The sequence below is a fragment of the Globicephala melas genome, chromosome 5 (assembly GCF_963455315.2).
Source record: "Globicephala melas chromosome 5, mGloMel1.2, whole genome shotgun sequence".
In the NCBI taxonomy this organism is placed as follows: domain Eukaryota; kingdom Metazoa; phylum Chordata; class Mammalia; order Artiodactyla; family Delphinidae; genus Globicephala; species Globicephala melas.
Genome location: NC_083318.1, coordinates 26,965,407 through 26,986,120, shown reverse-complemented (window position 1 = coordinate 26,986,120; position 20,714 = coordinate 26,965,407). Strand labels below are relative to the sequence as shown.

The following is a 20,714-nucleotide window of genomic DNA, read 5'->3' as shown; positions in this document are numbered from 1 at the left end:
ATTTCCTTTACATTGTTTCACGGCCTTGGCCCTCCCCTAGCCCTCAGTCTCTGGTGAGGAAATACAGACAGGCAGCCTGGACTGCATGCCTTTCATTTTTAATGAATTCTGTCACATTTGGACTACCACGTGGTTGTGCTCAGTGAGGCAATACTGTGTAAGGCCTGGCTTGGAAGATTTCAAAGATAATGCAGAGCTGACTGTTTTTCTCAGTGCCATCTGAAGGGTCCTATCCTGCAAAGCATGATGGGAACATAAAACCACACTTCGGTATATTCAAATTATTTCAAGGAAGAGAAATGCGTAAAATGACTACTGCTACTATGCATAATATAACCTGCAGCTCCAATTTTCTTGGTCCAAAGAAGTATGTAATTGCATTTGTTTAAGTTTATGTATCAGAAATCACTAACTGCAGCTGTGTGAATAGGCTCAAGTAAATTAGTGTGAGCACATTCGGGAGTTTTCAAAGTCATCATTCAAGATGCTAATAATTAGCCACCACCATCTTGAGTTGAGCTGTCGTGGTGTCCCGATTTCCACGAGGAACTCTGGTCTGAAGCGCTGGGTTCGAGGCCTCTGCATGCAGTACCCTATGAGCAAGTAAAAATAGAATAAGCACAAAGGGAATAAAAAGGCTCCAGGGCTGGGCAGAGCTGCTGGTGAGGCTTCCCAGGGGGATAAGACTCTGACAGACTACACAATTGACACAGAAAAAGAGAGGAGAGTGAGAGTAAGAGAGAGACAGAAAGAGAGAGAGAGAGAGAGAGAAAGAGAGAGCTGCCCATGTGGAGCATAGCGCTCAGGCACACGGCCTGCCAAGCTGAGGTGTTGGGCGCAGCCATTTCACACTAGGAACTCTGGTCTGAAGAGTGGGGTGCACTTCAAGTGAAACTAGACAAGCACAAAGGAAAAGAAAAAAAGATATACAGGGGGGCTTCCCTGGTGGCGCAGTGGTTGAGAGTCCGTATGCCGATGCAGGGGACACGGGTTCATGCCCTGATCCGGGAAGATCCCACATGCCACGGAGCGGCTGGACCCGTGAGCCATGGCCGCTGAGCCTGTGCATCCAGAGCCTGTACTCCGCAACGGGAGAGGCCACAACAGTGAGAGGCTGCCGTACCAAAAAAAAAAAAAGGTATACAGGTATTCCACCAGACGCAGCCCTGCCCACTAGAAGGACAAGATCCAGCCCCACCACCAGACCACAGGCACCAGTCCCCTCCACCAGGAAGCCTACACAAGCCACTGAACCAACCTCACCCACTGTGGGGCAGACACCAAAAATAACGGGAACTACGAACTGGCAGCCTGCGAAAAGGAGACCACAAACACAGTGAGTTAAACAAAATGAGAAGACAGAGAAAAATGCAGCAGATGAAGGAGCAAGGTAAAAACCCACCAGACCAAACATATGAAGAGGAAATAGGCAATCTACCTGAAAAAGAGTTCAGAATAATGATAGTAAAGATGTTCCAAAATCTTGGAAATAGAATGGAGAAAATACAAGAAACGTTTAACAAGGACCTAGAAGAACTAAGGAGCAAACAAGTAATGATGAACAACACAATAAATGAAACTAAAAATACTCTAGAAGGGATCAATAGAATAACTGAGGCAGAAGAACAGATAAGTGACCTGGAAGATAAAATAGTGGAAATAACTACTGCAGAGCAGAATAAAGAAAAAAGAATGAAAATAATTGAGGACAGTCTCAGAGACCTCTGGGACAACATTAAATACACCAACATTCCAATTATAGGGGTCCCAGAAGAAGAAGACAAAAAGAAAGGGACTGAGAAAATATTTGAAGACATTATAGTTGAAAACTTCCCTAACATGGGAGAGGAAATGGTCAATCAAGTCCAGGAAGTGCAGAGAGTCCCATACAGGATAAATCCAAGGAGAAACACACCAAGACACATATTAATCAAACAACTATCAAAAATTAAATACAAAGAAAAAATATTAAAAGCAGCAAGGGAAAAGCAATAAATAACATACAAGGGAATCTCCATAAGGTTAACAGCTGATCTTTCAGCAGAAACTCCTGGCAGGACCATATTTAAAGTGATGAAAGGGAAAAACCTACAACCCAGATTGCTTGTGGATTAAATCTCCACAATCAACTTGAGGTACCCTGCATCTGTGGAATACCTGAATAGACAACGAATCATCCCAAACTGAGGAGGTGGACTTTGGCAGCAAGATATATTATTGTTTCCCCTTTTCTCTTTTTGTTTGAGATTTTGAGATGTTTCTGTGTGAGATTTTGTCTGTATAGCTTTGCTTTCACCATTTGTCCTTGGATTCTGTCCGTCCATTCATTTTTTCTTCTTTTTTTTTACTTTTTAAAATATTTTTCATAATGATTATTTTTATTTTAATAACTTTATTTTTTTTAATCTTATTTTATTTTATTTTATCCTCTTTCTTTCTTTCTTTCTATTTTTTCTCCCTTTTATTCTGAGCCACGTGGATGAAAGGCTCTTGGTGCTCCAGCCAGGAGTCAGCGCTGTGCCTCTGAGGTGGGAGAGCCAACTTCAGGACACTGGTCCACAAGAGACCTCCCAGCTCCACATAATATCAAATGGCAAGAATCTCCCAGAGATATCAGTCTCAACATCAAGACCCAGCTTCACTCAACGACCAGCAAGCTACAGTGCTGGACACCCTATGCCAAACAACTAGCAAGACAGGAACACAGCCCCATCCATTAGCAAAGAGGCTGCCTAAAATCATAAGGCCACAGACACCCCAAAACACACCACCAGACGTGGACCTGCCCACCAGAAAGACAAGATCCAGCCTCATCCACCAGAACACAGGCACTAGTCCCTTGCACCAGGAAGCCTACACAACCCACAGAACCAACCTTAGCCGCTGTGGACAGACACCAAGAACAATGGGAACTATGAACCTGCGTCCTGCGAAAAGGAGACCCCAAACACAGTAAGATAAGCAAAATGAGAAGACAGGAAAATGCACAGCAGATGAAGGAGCAAGGTAAAAACCCACCAGACCAAACAAATGAAGAGGAAATAGGCAGTCTACCTGAAAAAGAGTTCAGAATAATGATAGTAAAAGATGATCCAAAATCTTGGAAATAGAATAGCGAAAATGCAAGAAACATTTAACAAAGACCTAGAATAACTAAAGAGCAAACAAACAATGATGAACAACACAATAAATGAAATTAAAAATACTCTAGAAGGGATCAATAGCAGAATAACTGAGGCAGAAGAACGGATAAGTGACCTGGAAGATAAAATAGTGGAAATAACTACTGCAGAGCAGGATAAAGAAAAAGGAATGGAAAGAACTGAGGACAGTCTTAGAGACCTCTGGGACAACATTAAATACACCAACATTCCAATTATAGGGGTCCCAGAAGAAGAAGACAAAAAGAAAGGGACTGAGAAAATATTTGAAGACATTATAGTTGAAAACTTCCCTAATATGGGAAAGGAAATAGTTAATGAAGTCCAGGGAGCACAGAGGGTCCCATACAGGATAAATCCAAGGAGAAACATGCCAAGACACATATTAATCAAACTATCAAAAATTAAATACAAAGAAAAAATATTAAAAGCACCAAGGGAAAAACAACAAATAACACACAAGGGAATCCCCATAAGGTTAACAGCTGATCTTTCAGCAGAAACTCTGCAAGCCAGAAGGGAGTGGCAGGACATATTTAAAGTGATAAAGGAGAAAAACCTACAACCAAGATTACTCTACCCAGCAAGGATCTCATTCAGATTTGATGGAGAAATTAAAATCTTTACAGACAAGCAAAAGCTGAGAGAGTTCAGCACCACCAAACCAGCTCTACAACAGATGCTAAAGGAACTTCTCTAGGCAAGAAACACAAGAGAAGGAAAAGACCTACAATAACAAACCCAAAACAATTAAGAAAATGGGAATAGGAACATACATATCGATAATTACCTTAAATGTAAATGAATGAAATGCTCCCACCAAAAGACACAGACTGGCTGAATGGATACAAAAACAAGACCCATATATATGCTGTCTACAAGAGACCCACTCCAGACCTAGGGACACATACAGACTGAATGTGAGGGGATGGAAAAAGATATTCCATGCAAATGGAAATCAGAAGAAAGCTGGAGTAGCAATTCTCATATCAGACAAAATAGACATTAAAATAAAGACTATTACAAGAGACAAAGAAGGACACTACATAATGATCAAGGGATCGATCCAGGAAGAAGATATAACAATTGTAAATATTTATGCACCCTACATAGGAGCACCTCAATACATAAGGCAAATACTAACAGCCATAAAAGGGGAAATCAACAGTAACACAACCATAGTAGGGGACTTTAACACCCCACTTTCACCAATGGACAGATCATCCAACATGAAAATAAATAAGGAAACACAAGCTTTAAATGATACATTAAACAAGATGGACTTAATTGATATTTATAGGACAATCCATCAAAAAACAACAAAATACACATTTTTCTCAAGTGCTCATGGAACATTTCCAGGATAGATCATATCTTGGGTCACAAATCAAGCCTTGGTAAATTTAAGAAAATTGAAATCATATCAAATATCTTTTCCAACCACAACGCTATTAGACTAGATATCAATTATAGGAAAAGATCTGTAAAAAATACAAACACATGGAGACTAAACAATACACTACTTAATAACCAAGAGATCACTGAAGAAATCAAAGAGGAAATCAAAAAATACCTAGAAACAAATGACAATGAAAACACGACGACCCAAAACCTATGGGACGCAGCAAAAGCAGTTCTAAGAGGGAAGTTTATAGCAATACAATCCTACCTTAAGAAACAGGAAACATCTCAAATAAACAACCTAACATTTCACCTAAAGCAATTAGAGAAAGAAGAACAAAAAAACCCCAAAGTCAGCAGAAGGAAAGAAATCATAAAGATCTGATCAGAAATAAATGGAAAAGAAATGAAGGAAACGATAGCAAAGATCAATAAAACTAAAAGCTGGTTCTTTGAGAAGATAAACAAAATTTATAAACCATTAGCCAGACTCATCATGAAAAAGGGAGAAGACTCAAATCAGTAGAATTAGAAATGAAAAAGGAGAAGTAACAACTGACACTGCAGAAATACAAAGGATCATGAGAGATTACTACAAGCAACTCTATGCCAATAAAATGGACAACCTGGAAGAAATGGACAAGTTCACAGAAATGCACAACCTGCTGAGACTGAACCAGGAAGAAATAGAAAATATGAACAGAGCAATCACAAGCAATCACAAAACAGGATTGCAAGGATTTTTCAATATATGGAAATCAATCAATGTGATACACCATATTAAAAAATTGAAGGAGAAAAACCATATGATCATCTCAATAGATGCAGAGAAAGCTTTCAACAAAATTCAACACCCATTTATGATAAAAAAAAAAAAACCCTTCAGAAAGTAGGCATAGAGGGAACTTTCCTCAACATAATAAAGGGCATATATGACAAACCCACAGCCAACATCATCCTCAATGGTGAAAAACTGAAACCATTTCCACTAAGATCAGGAACAAGACCAGGCTGCCCACTCGCACCACTATTATTCAATATAGTTTTGGATGTTTTAGCCACAGTGATCAGAGAAGAAAAAGAAATAAAAGGAATCCAAATCGGAAAAGAAGAAGTAAAGCTGTCACTGTTTGCAGGTGACATGATACTATACATAGAGAATCCTAAAGATGCCACCAGAAAACTACTAGAGCTAATCAATGAATTTGGTAAAGTAGAAGGATACAAAGTTAATGCACAGAAATCTCTGGTATTACTATACACTAATGATGAAAAATCTGAAAGTGAAATTAAGAAAACACTCCCATTTACCATTGCAACAAAAAGAATAAAATATCTAGGAATAAACCTACCTAAGCAGACAAAAGACCTGTATGCAGAAAACTGTAAGACACTGGTGAAAGAAATTAAAGATGATACAAATAGATGGAGAGATATACCATGTTCTTGGATTGGAAGAATCAACATTGTGAAAATGATTCTACTACCCAAAGCAATCTACAGATTCAATGCAATCCCTGTCAAACTACCACTGGCATTTTTCACAGAACTAGAACAAAAAATTTCACAATTTGTATGGAAACACAAAAGACCCCGAATGGCCAAAGCAATCTTGAGAACGAAAAATGGAGCTCAAGGAATCAGGCTCCCTGACTTCAGACTATACTAGAAAGCTACAGTAATCAAGACAGTATGGTACTGGCACAAAAACAGAAACATAGATCAATGGAACAGGATAGAAAGCCCAGAGATAAACCCACGCACATATGGTCACCTTATCTTTGATAAAGGAGGCAAGAATATACAGTGGAGAAAAGACAGTCTCTTCAATAAGTGGTGCTGGGAAAACTGGACAGGTACATGTAAAAGTATGAAATTAGAACACTCCCTAACACCATACCATACACAAAAATAAACTCAAAATGGATTAAAGACCTAAATGTAAGGCCAGACACTATCAAACTCTTAGAGGAAAACATAGGCAGAACACTCTATGACATAAATCACAGCAAGATCCTTTTTGACCCACCTCCTAGAGAAATGGATATAAAAACAAGAATAAACAAGTGGAACCTAATGAAACTTAAAAGCTTTTGCACAGCAAAGGAAACCATAAACAAGACCCAAAGACAACCCTCAGAATGGGAGAAAATATTTGCAAATGAAGCAACTGACAAAGGATTAATCTCCAAAATTTACAAGCAGCTCATGCAGCTCCATAACAAAAAAACAAACAACCCAATCCAAAAATGGGCAGAAGACCTAAATAGACATTTCTCCAAAGAAGATATACAGACTGCCAACAAACACATGAAAGAATGCTCAACATCATTAGAGAAATGCAAATCAAAACTACTATGAGATATCTCACACGGGTCAGAATAGCAATCATCAAAAAATCTAGAAACAATAAATGCTGGAGAGGGTGTGGAGAAAAGGGAACCCTCTTGCACTGCTGGTGGGAATGTGAATTGGTACAGCCACTATGGAGAACAGTATGGAGGTTCCTTAAAAAACTACAAATAGAACTACCATATGACCCAGCAATCCCACTACTGGGCATATACCCTGAGAAAACCATAATTGAAAGAGAGTCATGTACCAAAATATTCATTGCAGCTCTATTTACAATAGCCTGGAGATGGAAACAACCTAAGTGCCCATCAACAGATGAATGGATAAAGAAGATGTGGCACATATACACAATGGAATATTACTCAGCCATAAAAAGAAACAAAATTGAGTTATTTGTAGTGAGGTGGATGGACCTAGAGTCTGTTATACAGAGTGAAGTAAGTCAGAAAGAGAAAAGCAAATACCGTATGCTAACACATGTATATGGAATCTAAGGAAAAAAAAAAAGGTCATGAAGAACCTAGGGGTGGGACAGGAATAAAGACACAGACCTACTAGAGAATGGACTTGAGAATATGGGGAGGGGGGAAGGGTAAGCTGTGATAAAGTGAGAGACTGGCATGGACATATATGTACACTACCAAACGTAAAATAGATAGCTAATGGGAAGCAGCCGCATAGCACAGGGAGATCAGCTCGGTGGTTTGTGACCACCTAGAGGGGTGGGATAGGGAGGGTGGGAGGGAGGGAGACGCAAGAGGGAAGAGATATGGGAACATATGTATATGTATAACTGATTCACTTTGTTATAAAGCAGAAACTAACATGCCATTGTAAAGCAATTATACTCCGATAAAGATGTTTAAAAAAATGTAAATGGATTAAATGTCATGGATTAAACACTCCATGACATAAATCACAGCAAGATCCTTTTTGATCCACCTTCTAGGGAAATGGAAATAAAAACAAAAATAAACAAATGGGACCTAATGAAACTTAAAAGCTTTTGAACAGCAAAGGAAACCATAAACAAGACGAAAAGACAACCCTCAGAAAGGGAGAAAATATTTGCAAATGAAGCAACTGACAAAGGGTTAATCTCCAAAATATACAAGCAGCTCATTCAGCTCAATATCAAAAAAACAAACAAACAAATCCAAAAATGGTCAGAAGACCTAAATAGAGATTTCTCCAAAGAATATATACAGATTGCCAACAAACACATGAAAGGATGCTCAACGTCACTAATCATAAGAGAAATGCAAATCAAAACCACAATACATTTATCACCTCATACCGGTCAGAATGACCTTCATCAAAACACCTACAAACAATGAATGCTAAAGAGGGTGTGGAGAGAAGGGAACCCTCTTGCACTGTTGGTGGGAATGTAAATTGATAGAGCCACTATGCAGAACAGTATGGAGGTTCCTTAAGAAACTAAAAATAGAACTACCGTATGACCCAGCAATCCCACTACTGGGCATATACCCTGAGAAAACCATAATTCAAAAAGAGACATGTACCACAGTGTTCATTGCAGCACTATTTACAATAGTCAGGACATGGAAGCAACCTAAGTGTCCATCAACAGATGAATGGATGAAGAAGATGTGGCACATATATACAATGGGATATTACTCAGCCATAAAAAGAAACAGAATTGAGTTATTTGTAGTGAGGTGGATGGACCTAGAGTCTGTCATACAGAGTGAAGTCAGTCGGAAAGAGAAAAACGAATACCGTCTGCTAACACATATATATGGAATCTAAAAAAAAGTGGTTCTGAAGAACCTAGGGGCAGGACAGGAATAAAGACGCAGACATTGAGAATGGACTGAAGGACATGGGGAGGGGGAAGGGTAAGCTGTGACAAAGTGAGAGAGAGTGGCATGGATATATATACACTACCAAATGTAAAACAGATAGCTAGTGGGAAGCAGCTGCATAGCACAGGGAGATCAGCTCAGTGCTGTGTGACCACCTAGAGGGGTGGGATAGGGAGGGTGGGAGGGAGACGCAAGAGGGAGGGGATATCGGGATATATGTATATGTATAGCTGATTCACTATGCTGTACAGCAGAAACTAACACAGTATTGTAAAGCAATTATACTCCATAAAGATGTTTAAAAAAAAAGATGCTACTAATTAGAAACATAAGTTTTGGAACTCAGTTTTTTATATCCTCTTTGAAGTAGAAACAAAAGCATGCCTATACATAAGCGTATTTGTAACTGAATTAAAAATAAAGTTATTTTTTTAATTATTGATAATACTAATAACATTTGAGATTCAAAACTTCTACTCTGACTCTAACAAGAATAGCTATTGCCTAGTTTCTGAGCAGTTCTTGAGTGTTCATGAAATTGCACTTTGAGACTTATTTAAAAGCTTCCATATGAATTCTCAGGCTTTAGCGTGTGATACCTTTTTGCTGAGTCAGTTCACATATACGTATTGCTGGAAAGACTTTCTTGCTGGAATCCAGGTATTCTCCGGAAAGGCATAAATGCAGCAATGCAATGAGATTTTGTCAGAACTTGAAAACGTTTACCATATTTTTTTGTTAAATATTTGTTGAAATTGTTAGGATATTTAAAAGCCAGACATGTTGTCTATATAACATCATTTACCTCCCCTGGGTTTCATCTGCATTCAAATGGACATTTGGTTGAGAGAAAAATCTCATTTTAACTTTTCAGATTTTAAAAAAGTGAACTATGTAGATTTTACCTGCTTTTGGAAGTAAATATATCTTTTCATATATCTTCAGGGGAGTGGACAGATACATACCTCAAAGGACATTCTTTTAATAAATACTTCAGAATTTTTTCACAGAAAATGACAGTTTTGGAGGAGGAATCATGTTTTCTTCCTCACATCCCATATGTAACCATAGTTACTAAAAAATTGTTTTGTTGCTATGAAAATAAAAACATACGTATTTCGTTTACTCTTCAAACATTCATCACTTGGTATAAAAATTTGGGAAATTTTATAAAACTTTGGTATAATCTTTATAAACACAATGGAAAGGAGTAATTTTTTTAGGAAAAGAAATATTACTTACTTTATGCTCCTGAAATATCCATGGATTACTTGACTTGAGAGCAGAGTCCTTGCAGTAGCTATAAGTTTCTCAGAGTCCTTGTAATTGATTTATATTTCCAGGTTTCCTGAGGTCATTCCATTGTAGGGATATATAACAGACAAGGCAAAGCTGATGACATTCCAGCCTGGGGGTAGTCAGACAAATAGACTGTCACACATATGGTACATCCCCATGGATGGAAAGGCCAGAGTGAAAGCATAGAAGGAATCATGTGGCACCCTATGCATTGTGTTAAAAAAATTCAATCAAGTAAATTTTAAAGATCTAATTGGCTTTATTGAATGATTCATGAATCAGCAGCATCTATCTAGCAAGTAGAGAGGAGTTCCAAAGGACTGCAAAACGGGAAAGGTTTTAAAAGGCAGAACAAGGAGGTCATAAAGAAAAAAGATTATTTCGGACCTAGGTATCCTACATATGGGGGACAGAAGGGGTCTAAGTGGCAGATTACCTCTTCTTCGTTTTGGGGATGGTGCGGGCCCACGTGACGGATTACGTTCTTGGTGCTGACCAGAAAATTCCTGACTGACCAATTAAGACTACATTTCTGGCGAGGTTGAAGCTTCAGTTAGGTTAGGTATTAAGCCCCGGTTTCATGGTGTGGCCTAGCACAAGTGATTCCATTTTTTGGCCTATGGCTTTTCTTTTTAACAGTTCCCCCCTTTTGATCAGACTTTCAGCTTAACTGAAAGAAGTGATCAAACTTTAAGGCATTAGCATCACTCTCAGCTACCTCTCTGAAGTTCTCATGGTTTTTATCATCTCTTTGGTGGTATCCATAGGTTATGATGTTTCTTCTACCCCGTGATATTCAAAGATTATAGCTTCAGGTTCACAATCTTTAAATTGGTTATTCTCTTCGTTCCTTTCCTGATGTTCCAGTCTTAGGGAGATCATTTGCTTTGTGTTTAGTGGCTGTGAACATGTATTTAAAGCTTTTGCCAGAACACGATGCACGAGGGAGATTATTATAATTATTATAAGCAGGATAATTCCCAATGTTTGGAGTACACTTCTGAGCCGTGGTGCCCAAGACCGAAATCAATTGAAATCAAGACCTCATTGAAGGAGTCACCTTTTTTAAGCCAAGTGGCTTGCATAGTGATTTTATGTAATTGTTTCAACTTCCCCAGAAGTGTTAATCCAAGTGCAGCAGGGGGTGTTGGCTGCAACACACACTCTTGCTCAGCTCAAACAGAATCAAGGGCTATCCTATTATCAAGAATAACTTTAGCCACAGAGTCTAAGGATCTTTCTTGGGCAGCTCTTATCTTCGCAACAGAATCTGGAATATCTTCAAAAGTTAAAGAGAGGTTCCTCATTAACATTTACTCCTAATCAGGGATGTAGGGATCTGTCAAAGAGAGTTAATTTGGAATCATGCATGCCTCCTGGTATTAAGGGTCTGTGGACCATGTAGGCAGTTGCACTCTGGTTATTCTTGCCTTGTATCCCTTTCTTTGCATAGAACATGGACACAAAGTTTCCCAAATTTGGGGTATTAATAAGAGACAGGGAAACATACCAGGGGTCTCTAGCCTCATGGACAGATCCGAGTTTTTGATGACAAATCCAGCAGTCTGAAAGGTTACTTCTCTTAGCAATGGCCTGGGAGATATGAATGGTGGTGTTATCTTTCCAGGCCAATGCTGGAGTAAAGGAAAGGAGAAGAGAGGGTTTCACGTTTAGTTAAAGCATGAAGTCATGATCTGGTGTCTTGGGAAGAAGCAGTCTACCTTGATGTCAGCTACTTCTCTTCCTAGTCAGTTTAATTTGGAGGTCTCCAGCATTTGGATGGGACCAGATGTCAGCTGGAGTCTTTGTTAACTGTGAAATATGTGCCCAAGGCTTGAATTGTTGAAGTTTCGCTGTCATCTGAATAGTAAAGGGGACTTGGTATAATCCCTTCCAAGAATATCCAAAGGCAGGCTTTGTGCTTACCAATTCAGTTGTATGATCTTAAAGTTATCAGAAGCCTGCACTTGTCAAAAAGTTATTTTCTTGAATTTTTCTGAAGATGAAATACTTTTGCCAGAAGACCTTTGCAAAGTGTCAGAGTAAAACAATAGCTCTCTGCAAATGACAGAAGACTTAAAAAATGTCCATTATTAAAGACCTGATGGAATTAACAAGGATATTTAGTTATTTCTGTGACACACAACATATTTAGATAATAACTGGAATTAGGACGTATCAGATTTCCAGGAATTTCACACAATTTATGAAATACTTATAACATATACCTGTAATAAACACAACATAAAGAAGGCTTTGTATTACTTCTTACATGCTTCCCATGTAATTTAACATACCAAATAAGCATAATTAATACCAAATAAGCATCTCCCTTTTTATAAGGAGAGAGAACAAATCTTTTGAAACATTCCAGGGGCCCTCTGGAAAATTTCTATGTTAGTTTAAGGTCAAAAAGACTTCATTTAGAATTTGATTTTGGGGAAGTTTGTCAAAAATATCAGAAGATTTTATAACTTGATCAAATAGGGTCATAGGTCATTGTGAAACAATACTTAGTTACCTATTTAATCAAAATAACAAAGATTTCCTAGGTAGACACTGAAGGTTACATAGTTCTGAGCAAAACTTAGCTCTTTTAATATCTAGAGGACTAGGTTTATTTAAGTAATCAATGACCTGATAATGACAACATAGAACATAGGTGATTATTTTGACAAGATATAATATCTTTGTTTTTTTCTAGGCAGATTACTTAAAGAAAAACCTTTCGTAATCTCTTATTTTCAAGAACAGACTTATAGAAAACAAAAAATGTTGACCTTCTCACAGAGAAAAAAACAAATTCCAATTTTGCACCAGCCAACTTTTGATATTCAAACTTATTTACATAACTAAATTCATTCTACTTATCTAGTCCTGACCACATGTAAAATTCCTTTTCCTTATTATTTCTAGTAGGCTTAACTAACTGCACATGTAAGAATATTTAACTCTTAGTAACCTTTAATTCTAGTGAAAACTAAGAAGTAAGCATTATAAACTGTCATTTATATCAGCATTCTGTTTACTGCCAGACTTATAAATACTTTTTATAATTTCTGGAAAAATGCTCACAATGGCACAAAAGATGTTTGCTAATAGACCCAAATATCTTTAATTCCTTTGTGAAAGGAAGCAAAAAGTGGATAAACCTATGCCCAGTAATAAATGTTTCAATATTTTATCCTATTTGGAAATGGTCTGGATATTCAATGACTATCCATCATTTAATTCAACTTAGCAAAACTTTAAGGTCTCAGGATACTAGAAAGCTTTGGGGTAAGTATGAAAAAGTTCATCTAGAAACTTTTCTCTCACTTACACCCATTTAATTTACTTGTTTTCAATAGTTATGTTTAGACCACCCACAAAAACCTCATGAGACATTGGACAAAGTCTGTTAATGTTCTAGGTTATTTTTCTGGCTGACAAATTTTGCAAGAGATAACATGAATTTATTTGACTAATAAGCCCAGGTAGAATAAAAAGTTTTGTCTGCATTATATTCAATGTTATTAACTCTAAAGGCATATCTATTTTCATTAAACCATCAAACTTAAACTAGCCTTTATTTACCAAACATTATCGCAGATCATGTGAACTTGAAAAGCATTTGGGTTAGTTTGAATCCTAAATTTGTAAAAGGCTTGCTTGTTTAAGCCAGTTAAATGGAGCTCTTTTACAAATTAACTTTAGCAATACCATTCAAAGGTAGAAAAATGCCACACACCTACAACACATATAGACACACATGAGCATACAGACAGACATAAACAGAGATCTTACAGTTTTCATTTAAAAATTTTCCTTGAACTAGATTTTTGGGCAAGAGTGCTGCTTTAGCAATTTGTATTTTTTTTAAAGTCCCCTTCCCCACCTCCTTTTTTTTTTCCTGCAGTTCTCTAGAGCTATACTTCTAGCTTTGCAAAGACTTTTAAGATAAGGACAGTTGTTCTCAATTCCTTAAAGAACTGCGTTGGAGCCTGGATGCTAACGGACTGACATACCCCTCTACCTATGTTGGAATGTTTCTCTCTGGTTACATTTAGCTTAGAGAAGATGGCCAAAAAAAATTGTTTTTAATCTGTCAGGCTCTGAATATCAGCTTCCAATTTGGCCAAACCTCTGGTTATAAAGTTATTAAATCCTTTCAAATATCTTGTCAGTTTTCAGCCAGGACAAACAATGGATATTTCTGGTAATATTGAACAAACTCTTGGACTCAAGAGGTATCCCCCAAAAGGGTGCAAAAGATATTATATTCACAAGATCTAGAGTTACCCAAAGGCAAGCAAAAGAAAGAACTGACAACTTGCATGTCCCAGGCAGGCAGAAAGCCAAGCCAGGTACTTAGGGCATCAAGCAAGACAAGCAAGAAGGCAGTGGCTATCCCTGGGAGAGAAAGGATCAATAACCAATGGATCTGTATTGGAAAGGAAGGGACAAGTTGAAATTTTATTTTCCTCTTTCACCTGGGCACTATAGACAGGTTCAGTAGAACTGGGTTTGGTAAGAATTCTTACCTTTCCCTGGCTTCTGCCATTTTTCCCTGGATCCCCTCTACAGGCTCCTGTTTTTTATTCACTTTAATTTTAGCTTTCCTTGGCAATTTAAGGGCATAGTGTAGCAGTTTACCAGAAGATCCCTCAAAGTCTCATCAGCTCTGAGAGGTGTCCATATGGGGGCCCTCCTTCGAAGATAGGCATGGGGGTGTCTGTAAGGCCATTAACATGGTGGGCTTTTGTTTACGGTCTCCTGTTCTCTTTAGAGTGGAAAAGGCAATTCAGACAGGATTACTAGAATGAATACTTAAGTAAAGGAGGAAAGAGGGGACCACTGGAGTTATGTCAGTCTTACAGTCTTTTGTTTTAGGAACCTCTTATATCTTTAATTTTTTCTTAGCTCTTTGCAACAGAACTTTCAGTGGAGCTATTTTGAAATTTTGAACCCTTTTGGAGGCTTTTGCATACCAATTAAAATATGTATCCCTTGCTTTTAAGTTCACTTCTTTTTTTTTTTTTTGCGGTATGCGGGCCTCTCACTGTTGTGGCCTCTCCCGTTGCGGAGCACAGGCTCCGGACGCACAGGCTCAGCGGCCATGGCTCACGGGCCCAGCCGCTCCGCGGCATGTGAGATCTTCCCGGACCGGGGCACGAATCCGTGTCCCCTGCATCGGCAGGTGGACCCCCAACCACTGCGCCACCAGGGAAGCCCTTAAGTTCACTTCTTAAAAGATTTTATCTAATTGGAATGTTCCTCATAATGGCCATTGTAATTTCCCTGAGGGCTGGCAGCAGTTCGGTAGGACCCTAGCTTCATATGGGGTTCAACTCACATTTCTGTCCAGCCATATTTTGCCACAAATGGAGTGCCACCCACATTTCTGTCTGGTCATATTTTGGGGATCCCCAACATGATAGTTACCAGGTAAAACTCTCAGGACACAGTAAGATTTTGACATTTTTGTAGACATCTATAGCTTCTGCGATTATAGTTCTTAGACATAAAATAGGCAGTTGTGCCAGAAGGCGGTGCACTTTACTCTTTAGAAATTAAAGATCCCATCTCTTTTAGCTAGCCTTTATCTACACAAAACAGGACAAACAAGTATGTGTACCTTAACACTGCAGAATTAAGTACAGTAAATACCAAATACTGCAGCCTGGCCAAGAAAAAGGCCCTGGTACACTACCAACAATTCCCAACTTGGAACCTGAGCCTGAGGTGAAGAACTGAACCAGCAGACCGCAACAAATAGGGTCTGTGGACTGATTCCAAACAAATGGGGAACTGTAGCTAGCAGTTCCCAACATGGAATCTAGGGACAGAACCATAAGCTGGGGTTTCCAGTCAAATAGGAAATTGTGGTCGGAACTACCAGAAGTACCCAACATGGAACTAGTGATTCCAAACAAATTGGGAACCAACTGGAAAGCCAGTTAGATCTGGAGTTCAACACAAAAAGAGCAGAGCTCAAACCAAGAGGAACTTACCAACAGCCCCCAGAAATGGAGAGAAAGACAGTGGACTCAGATAGGAGTTTGCAGGTATCACGACTGTGTTTCTTGTTGTCCCAAAATGCCATCAGAACTTCACTTTGGATCACACTGCTGCCACCAAATCTGTTAAAAAACCAAAATTCATCTGACTAAATTTTAAAGCTCTAATTAGCTTTATTGAATGATTCATGAATTAGGCAGCATCCTTCTGTGAGTAGAGGGGAGCTCCAAAGGGCTACCAAAAGGGAAAGATTTTTAAAGGCAGGACAAGCAAGTCATAAAGAAAAAAGATTATTTCAGGGCTCCCCTGGTGGCGCAGTGGTTGAGAGTCCGCCTGCCGATGCAGGGGACACGGGTTCGTGCCCCGGTCTGGGAAGATCCCACATGCCGCGGAGCGGCTGGGCCCGTGAGCCATGGCCGCTGAGCCTGCGCGTCCGGAGCCTGTGCTCCGCAACAGGAGAGGCCACGGCAGTGAGAAGCCCGCATACCGCAAAAAAAAAAAAAAAAAAAAAGAATAAATATAAGGTCCAATATCTGGCGTAAAATGGATGCTTAATACACAATAGCTATTAATGTTTTGCTGTGCCTCCAAGGATTCCAATGCAGTTTAATTAATGTGCATATGCAACCAACCTGTACCATACCCACCACCCACTAGAGTTTTGAGCAAGATTGGCTTCCCACTGACCTCAACAACAATTCCTCACAAATCACGGATTACAGAACTTTCATCTGAGTGAAAGTTTAGACTAGAATGTTAAAAAGAACCTACTTTTAAAAGACATTTTTTAATTGAAAGTGGGCCACTCAGCTTCCAATGAAATCTTCTCTTAAGTGCGTACGTCTTTGACTGAGGTGTTCTCTGAAAGGAATATAAGATTTAGATTTATTTTCATTGACTTAGAATTCTTAAAGCTAGCCCAGAGGTTAATGATGAAGGAAGTCTCGATGAACAAGCAGCTGTTTGTATGGTACTCCGAAGCTTCAGTTAAACACTTGACCGTTCCTTTTTCCTAGGGAAGAAATCACTGTGACAGTGCTCCTTCTCATTATAAATCTTCTCTCAGCATACACATTTTTAATGCTAACTCAAATGCTAATTGGTGAAAATATAACTCTAGTTATGGTTTGGAGTCTGTTAATCTTGCTACTTCATAAGCCAGCCTCTTTGTTTAGCAGACGGTAAGGTGTGTGTGGGGGGGAGTTTTGCTGCTGAGAAAGTGGGCTGCTGGTGATACTGTGCTCCAAAGATGCAGGCATCCGTGACGGTTTGGTTGTAAATAAGACTAAGAAATTCAAAATAAAGGCTAACCTAGTTTTCCTCCTCCTTTTGCAAATCTCTGCTCGATCTGCCGCCACCATCGTCTGCAGAACGGCTACACGCCTTTGCACCAGGCCGCCCAGCAGGGCCACACGCACATCATCAACGTCCTGCTGCCGCACGGGGCCAAGCCCAACGCCACCACCGCGGTAAGGCGGCGCCGGCTGCCCCTTTCCGCGCAGCTCCTTCCTTGCCCCCGCCCCTATCCCCCTCCACGGGAGCCGCTTGGCTGAGCTGAGTCCCCATACAGCCTCCTTAAATGAGCCTCCGCACTCGGGAAAGCCTGGGATTTCCAGAAATCAGCCTGGGATTTCCCTGAGAGCGCTCGTCCCGGGAGGGAGCGCTCGTCCCGGGAGGGAGCGCTCGTCCCGGGAGGGAGCGCTCGTCCCGGGAGGGAGCGCTCGTCCCGGGAGGGAGCGCTCGTCCCGGGAGGGAGCGCGCTGCGGCCTGACCCAGTCTTTCCTCCGGGAGGGGGCCCTGCGCTCGGGCTGCTGGAAAGAGCTCGGCTTCCAGCTGGCTCTCGGCTGGGCGCGGAGTCCGACCCCTCCCGCCCGGCCTTCTTAAGGGAGCACAGTTTCCGAGGCCGCTGGCTCCGACTAAGCTGTTTGGGATGTGGAGCCGTTGAATTGTAAACTAAGCGGTGCAATTTAACAAACCGGGATCCCCAGTGGCTGCTGGAGCCTGCGTTGCTTGCTTGTGTCCTTTTGCTGCACGGTGAGCTTCTGCACAGCTGCAGCTAAATATGTTACTGTGTTCCCTGTGGTAACATCTTACCTGCAACAGATGGCCTGACCTCTGTTGAGGAGTGAGTGTACTTGGTACTTGAATAGTTTTCTTCGGAGGCCTCATCCTCAGTTCAAGAGTTACTTTCCTAAGCATAGTACAGGATTCAGAGAGGGGTTTGACAACTTTAGGGTTAAAGCCGTCAAGCGCTTCTTATTAGAAAGAGCAAGCAGCTGCAGCTTGTTGTGTTACCATGGTGACCTGGGCTATAGTCTAGAGAAGTTACAAAGAAGATTCAGATGTAATGGTAAAAACTAGTGATTTTCCTAAGCTGTGCCTGTTTTGGAAGGAAATGCTGGCTCATGTGGAGCCGCGGGTGAGCTCATTGGCTCACATCGCCGTCCTCCCTCCCGGCTCTCACTCTCTCTTTCACTCTGTCTTCAGAATGGCAACACTGCCTTGGCGATTGCTAAGCGTCTGGGCTACATCTCCGTGGTGGACACCCTGAAGGTTGTAACCGAGGAGGTCACCACCACCACCACGGTAAGTGAAAGGAACCCATCGGCTTCGGCTCCCTTGTCGTGGCTTTTAAGCCACAGACATTTTCACTTACAAAATGTTTTGAGCTTTTGATTTTGAACTTCTTTTATTGTAGAGCATACATTGAAGTATGCAGATGTAAAGGCATTTACACAACTAGTAACAGGGATTTCAACTTCCTTTAGTCAACATAAATCCATATAATATGCGTGAATGTAATTTTATAATACTTAGTTCCTTTTTCTGTGACTGACTTCTTTTTTTCTGGCTCCTCTGCCCTGTTGCTGTAGTTGGGTGTGACACCTACCGCTGGCAAAGTGGTAGGACACTCCAAAAGAAACTTTTTATCTTAGCCCGGAGGTCACGCCAGACTCTGGGAAGACCCTTATCCCTGCTACGCTCACGACTGGGTCAGATGCAGTCCCAGTGAGAACAATTCATCCTGCTTTTCTTCCTATTTTGGATTATTTTTTATTCAAAAAGAAAATCGAATGTGCTTAAGAGAGAAACTATGTCTGTATCTTGACAGAATATATATGTAACATTTTTTATTTTCGCTGTTTGGAATATGACTGCTGATTCTTCAGGAGAGAACAGTGATCATCACTGGCCTTTGACAGAGAAACTCTGGAAGAGTGAGGACCATGATGTTAATGAGTCCTAATGCTCTTGTGCTATTCAGCTGGAGCAAAGCTTAAAAGGAGGCCTCCTGAGAGGAAACTCGCAGCTGAAAGTGCTCTTCTCTTTGCATATATTTATTAACTTTTCTCCTTAAGCATCAACTCTAAGAACAACAGCTCTTTAATTTCTCTTCATAAAGTAGAAAAGTAGACCGACAGCAGAACATTTAGATGTTCCTGAGAGACAATAAGATCATGAATCAACAAATATAAAATTCTGAATGAGGTTCTAGTAAATGCTCCAAGCTAGGAATGATGCATATAGAGTTTTGGAACACCTGGTTCTTTTGATAGATGTAAGGAAAAAGAAAGGAATTTTGTTCTTCAGGCTGACAGCAAGTCCCCGTTGACAGATATTGAGGTAGTTGGTTTGATGTGAAGTTTTAAATAGAGTGGAGTATGATTTATTAATGAACTACGAGACAGAGACTGAATTTAGATGAGAGAATGGCACTGTGTTTTCTCAAGCAAAATCTTTGGCCAGTGTACCACAATATTTTTAAAGATGTAAAGTATAGTGTCAATAAATTATATGGTAGAAAAACAAGTCTTGTCATCACCTCGCACTATACTTCTGAGTCACTACGTATGGCTGAATCGTAATGGCTTTTTCTTACTATATGATTTGTTATACCAGGAAAATCTTCATACTGGGGACCTGTACATATATCTTTATTTGGCATCTTTGAAACAATGTGCACATCACAGATAAGTGAAGGTTTTGGTGGCAAGATTGGGTAAACACTTTTGTTCTTAGAAGTCATGTTTTCTCTCAACTTTACCTCTTGCATGTTCTGGGAATTATGCATGTACATTTTTATCAGATGACCACTAGATGGCAAACTTGCATCTTTTAGCTATCTTGACCTGCTTTTTCTTCCATTCATTTCATTAATTCATTCCTTTAGTGTTTATTGGATATAAAATATGTGCTGGGTTCTGTGCTCAGTGCTGAAGTGTCATCAACGGTGAAAACACTACTCCTCCCTACCGGCAACTTACAGTGTAGTGGGAGTGAAGAATGAGACTTAAGTTTTGTAAGAAAATATCAATAAATTCTTGTTTAATATCAATAGAACTATAGAACGTACACGTCTAATTTCAGAGATCTCAGGCTCACAAATATTACTTAGAGTGAATGAATTTAACTATACAGATCTATATTTAAAAAGAGGAGCAATTTTTTAAAATACTATTGCTAAAGTTCTCAAATACCCTGTCAGAAATCAGACATATGGTCATATCTCCACATATGTAGCTCTAGGGAGATGTGAAAACTCCTCATAAAACTCTCTGTGAGCTTTTTTTCTTTTCTGTTAACTATTAATCTCTATGCTGCCTAGCTAATCATTGCTCCAATAAAAACCACCATACTTAGAAATCAAGTTTCTAGGTGAAAAGCCAAC

General features: G+C 39.7%; 1 protein-coding gene across 50 annotated transcripts in view; it reads left to right on the top strand.

The window, feature by feature from the left end:
• Positions 1–20,714, top strand: part of ANK2 (ankyrin 2) — a 690,343-nt gene that overhangs the window by 583,817 nt on the left and 85,812 nt on the right. For all 50 annotated transcript variants that reach the window (XM_060299088.1, XM_060299047.2, XM_060299051.2 and 47 more), the window contains 2 exons: positions 17,416–17,514; positions 18,533–18,631. In XM_060299088.1, coding sequence (XP_060155071.1) covers positions 17,416–17,514; positions 18,533–18,631 — 198 coding nt within the window. The remainder of the gene's footprint in view (positions 1–17,415; positions 17,515–18,532; positions 18,632–20,714) is intronic.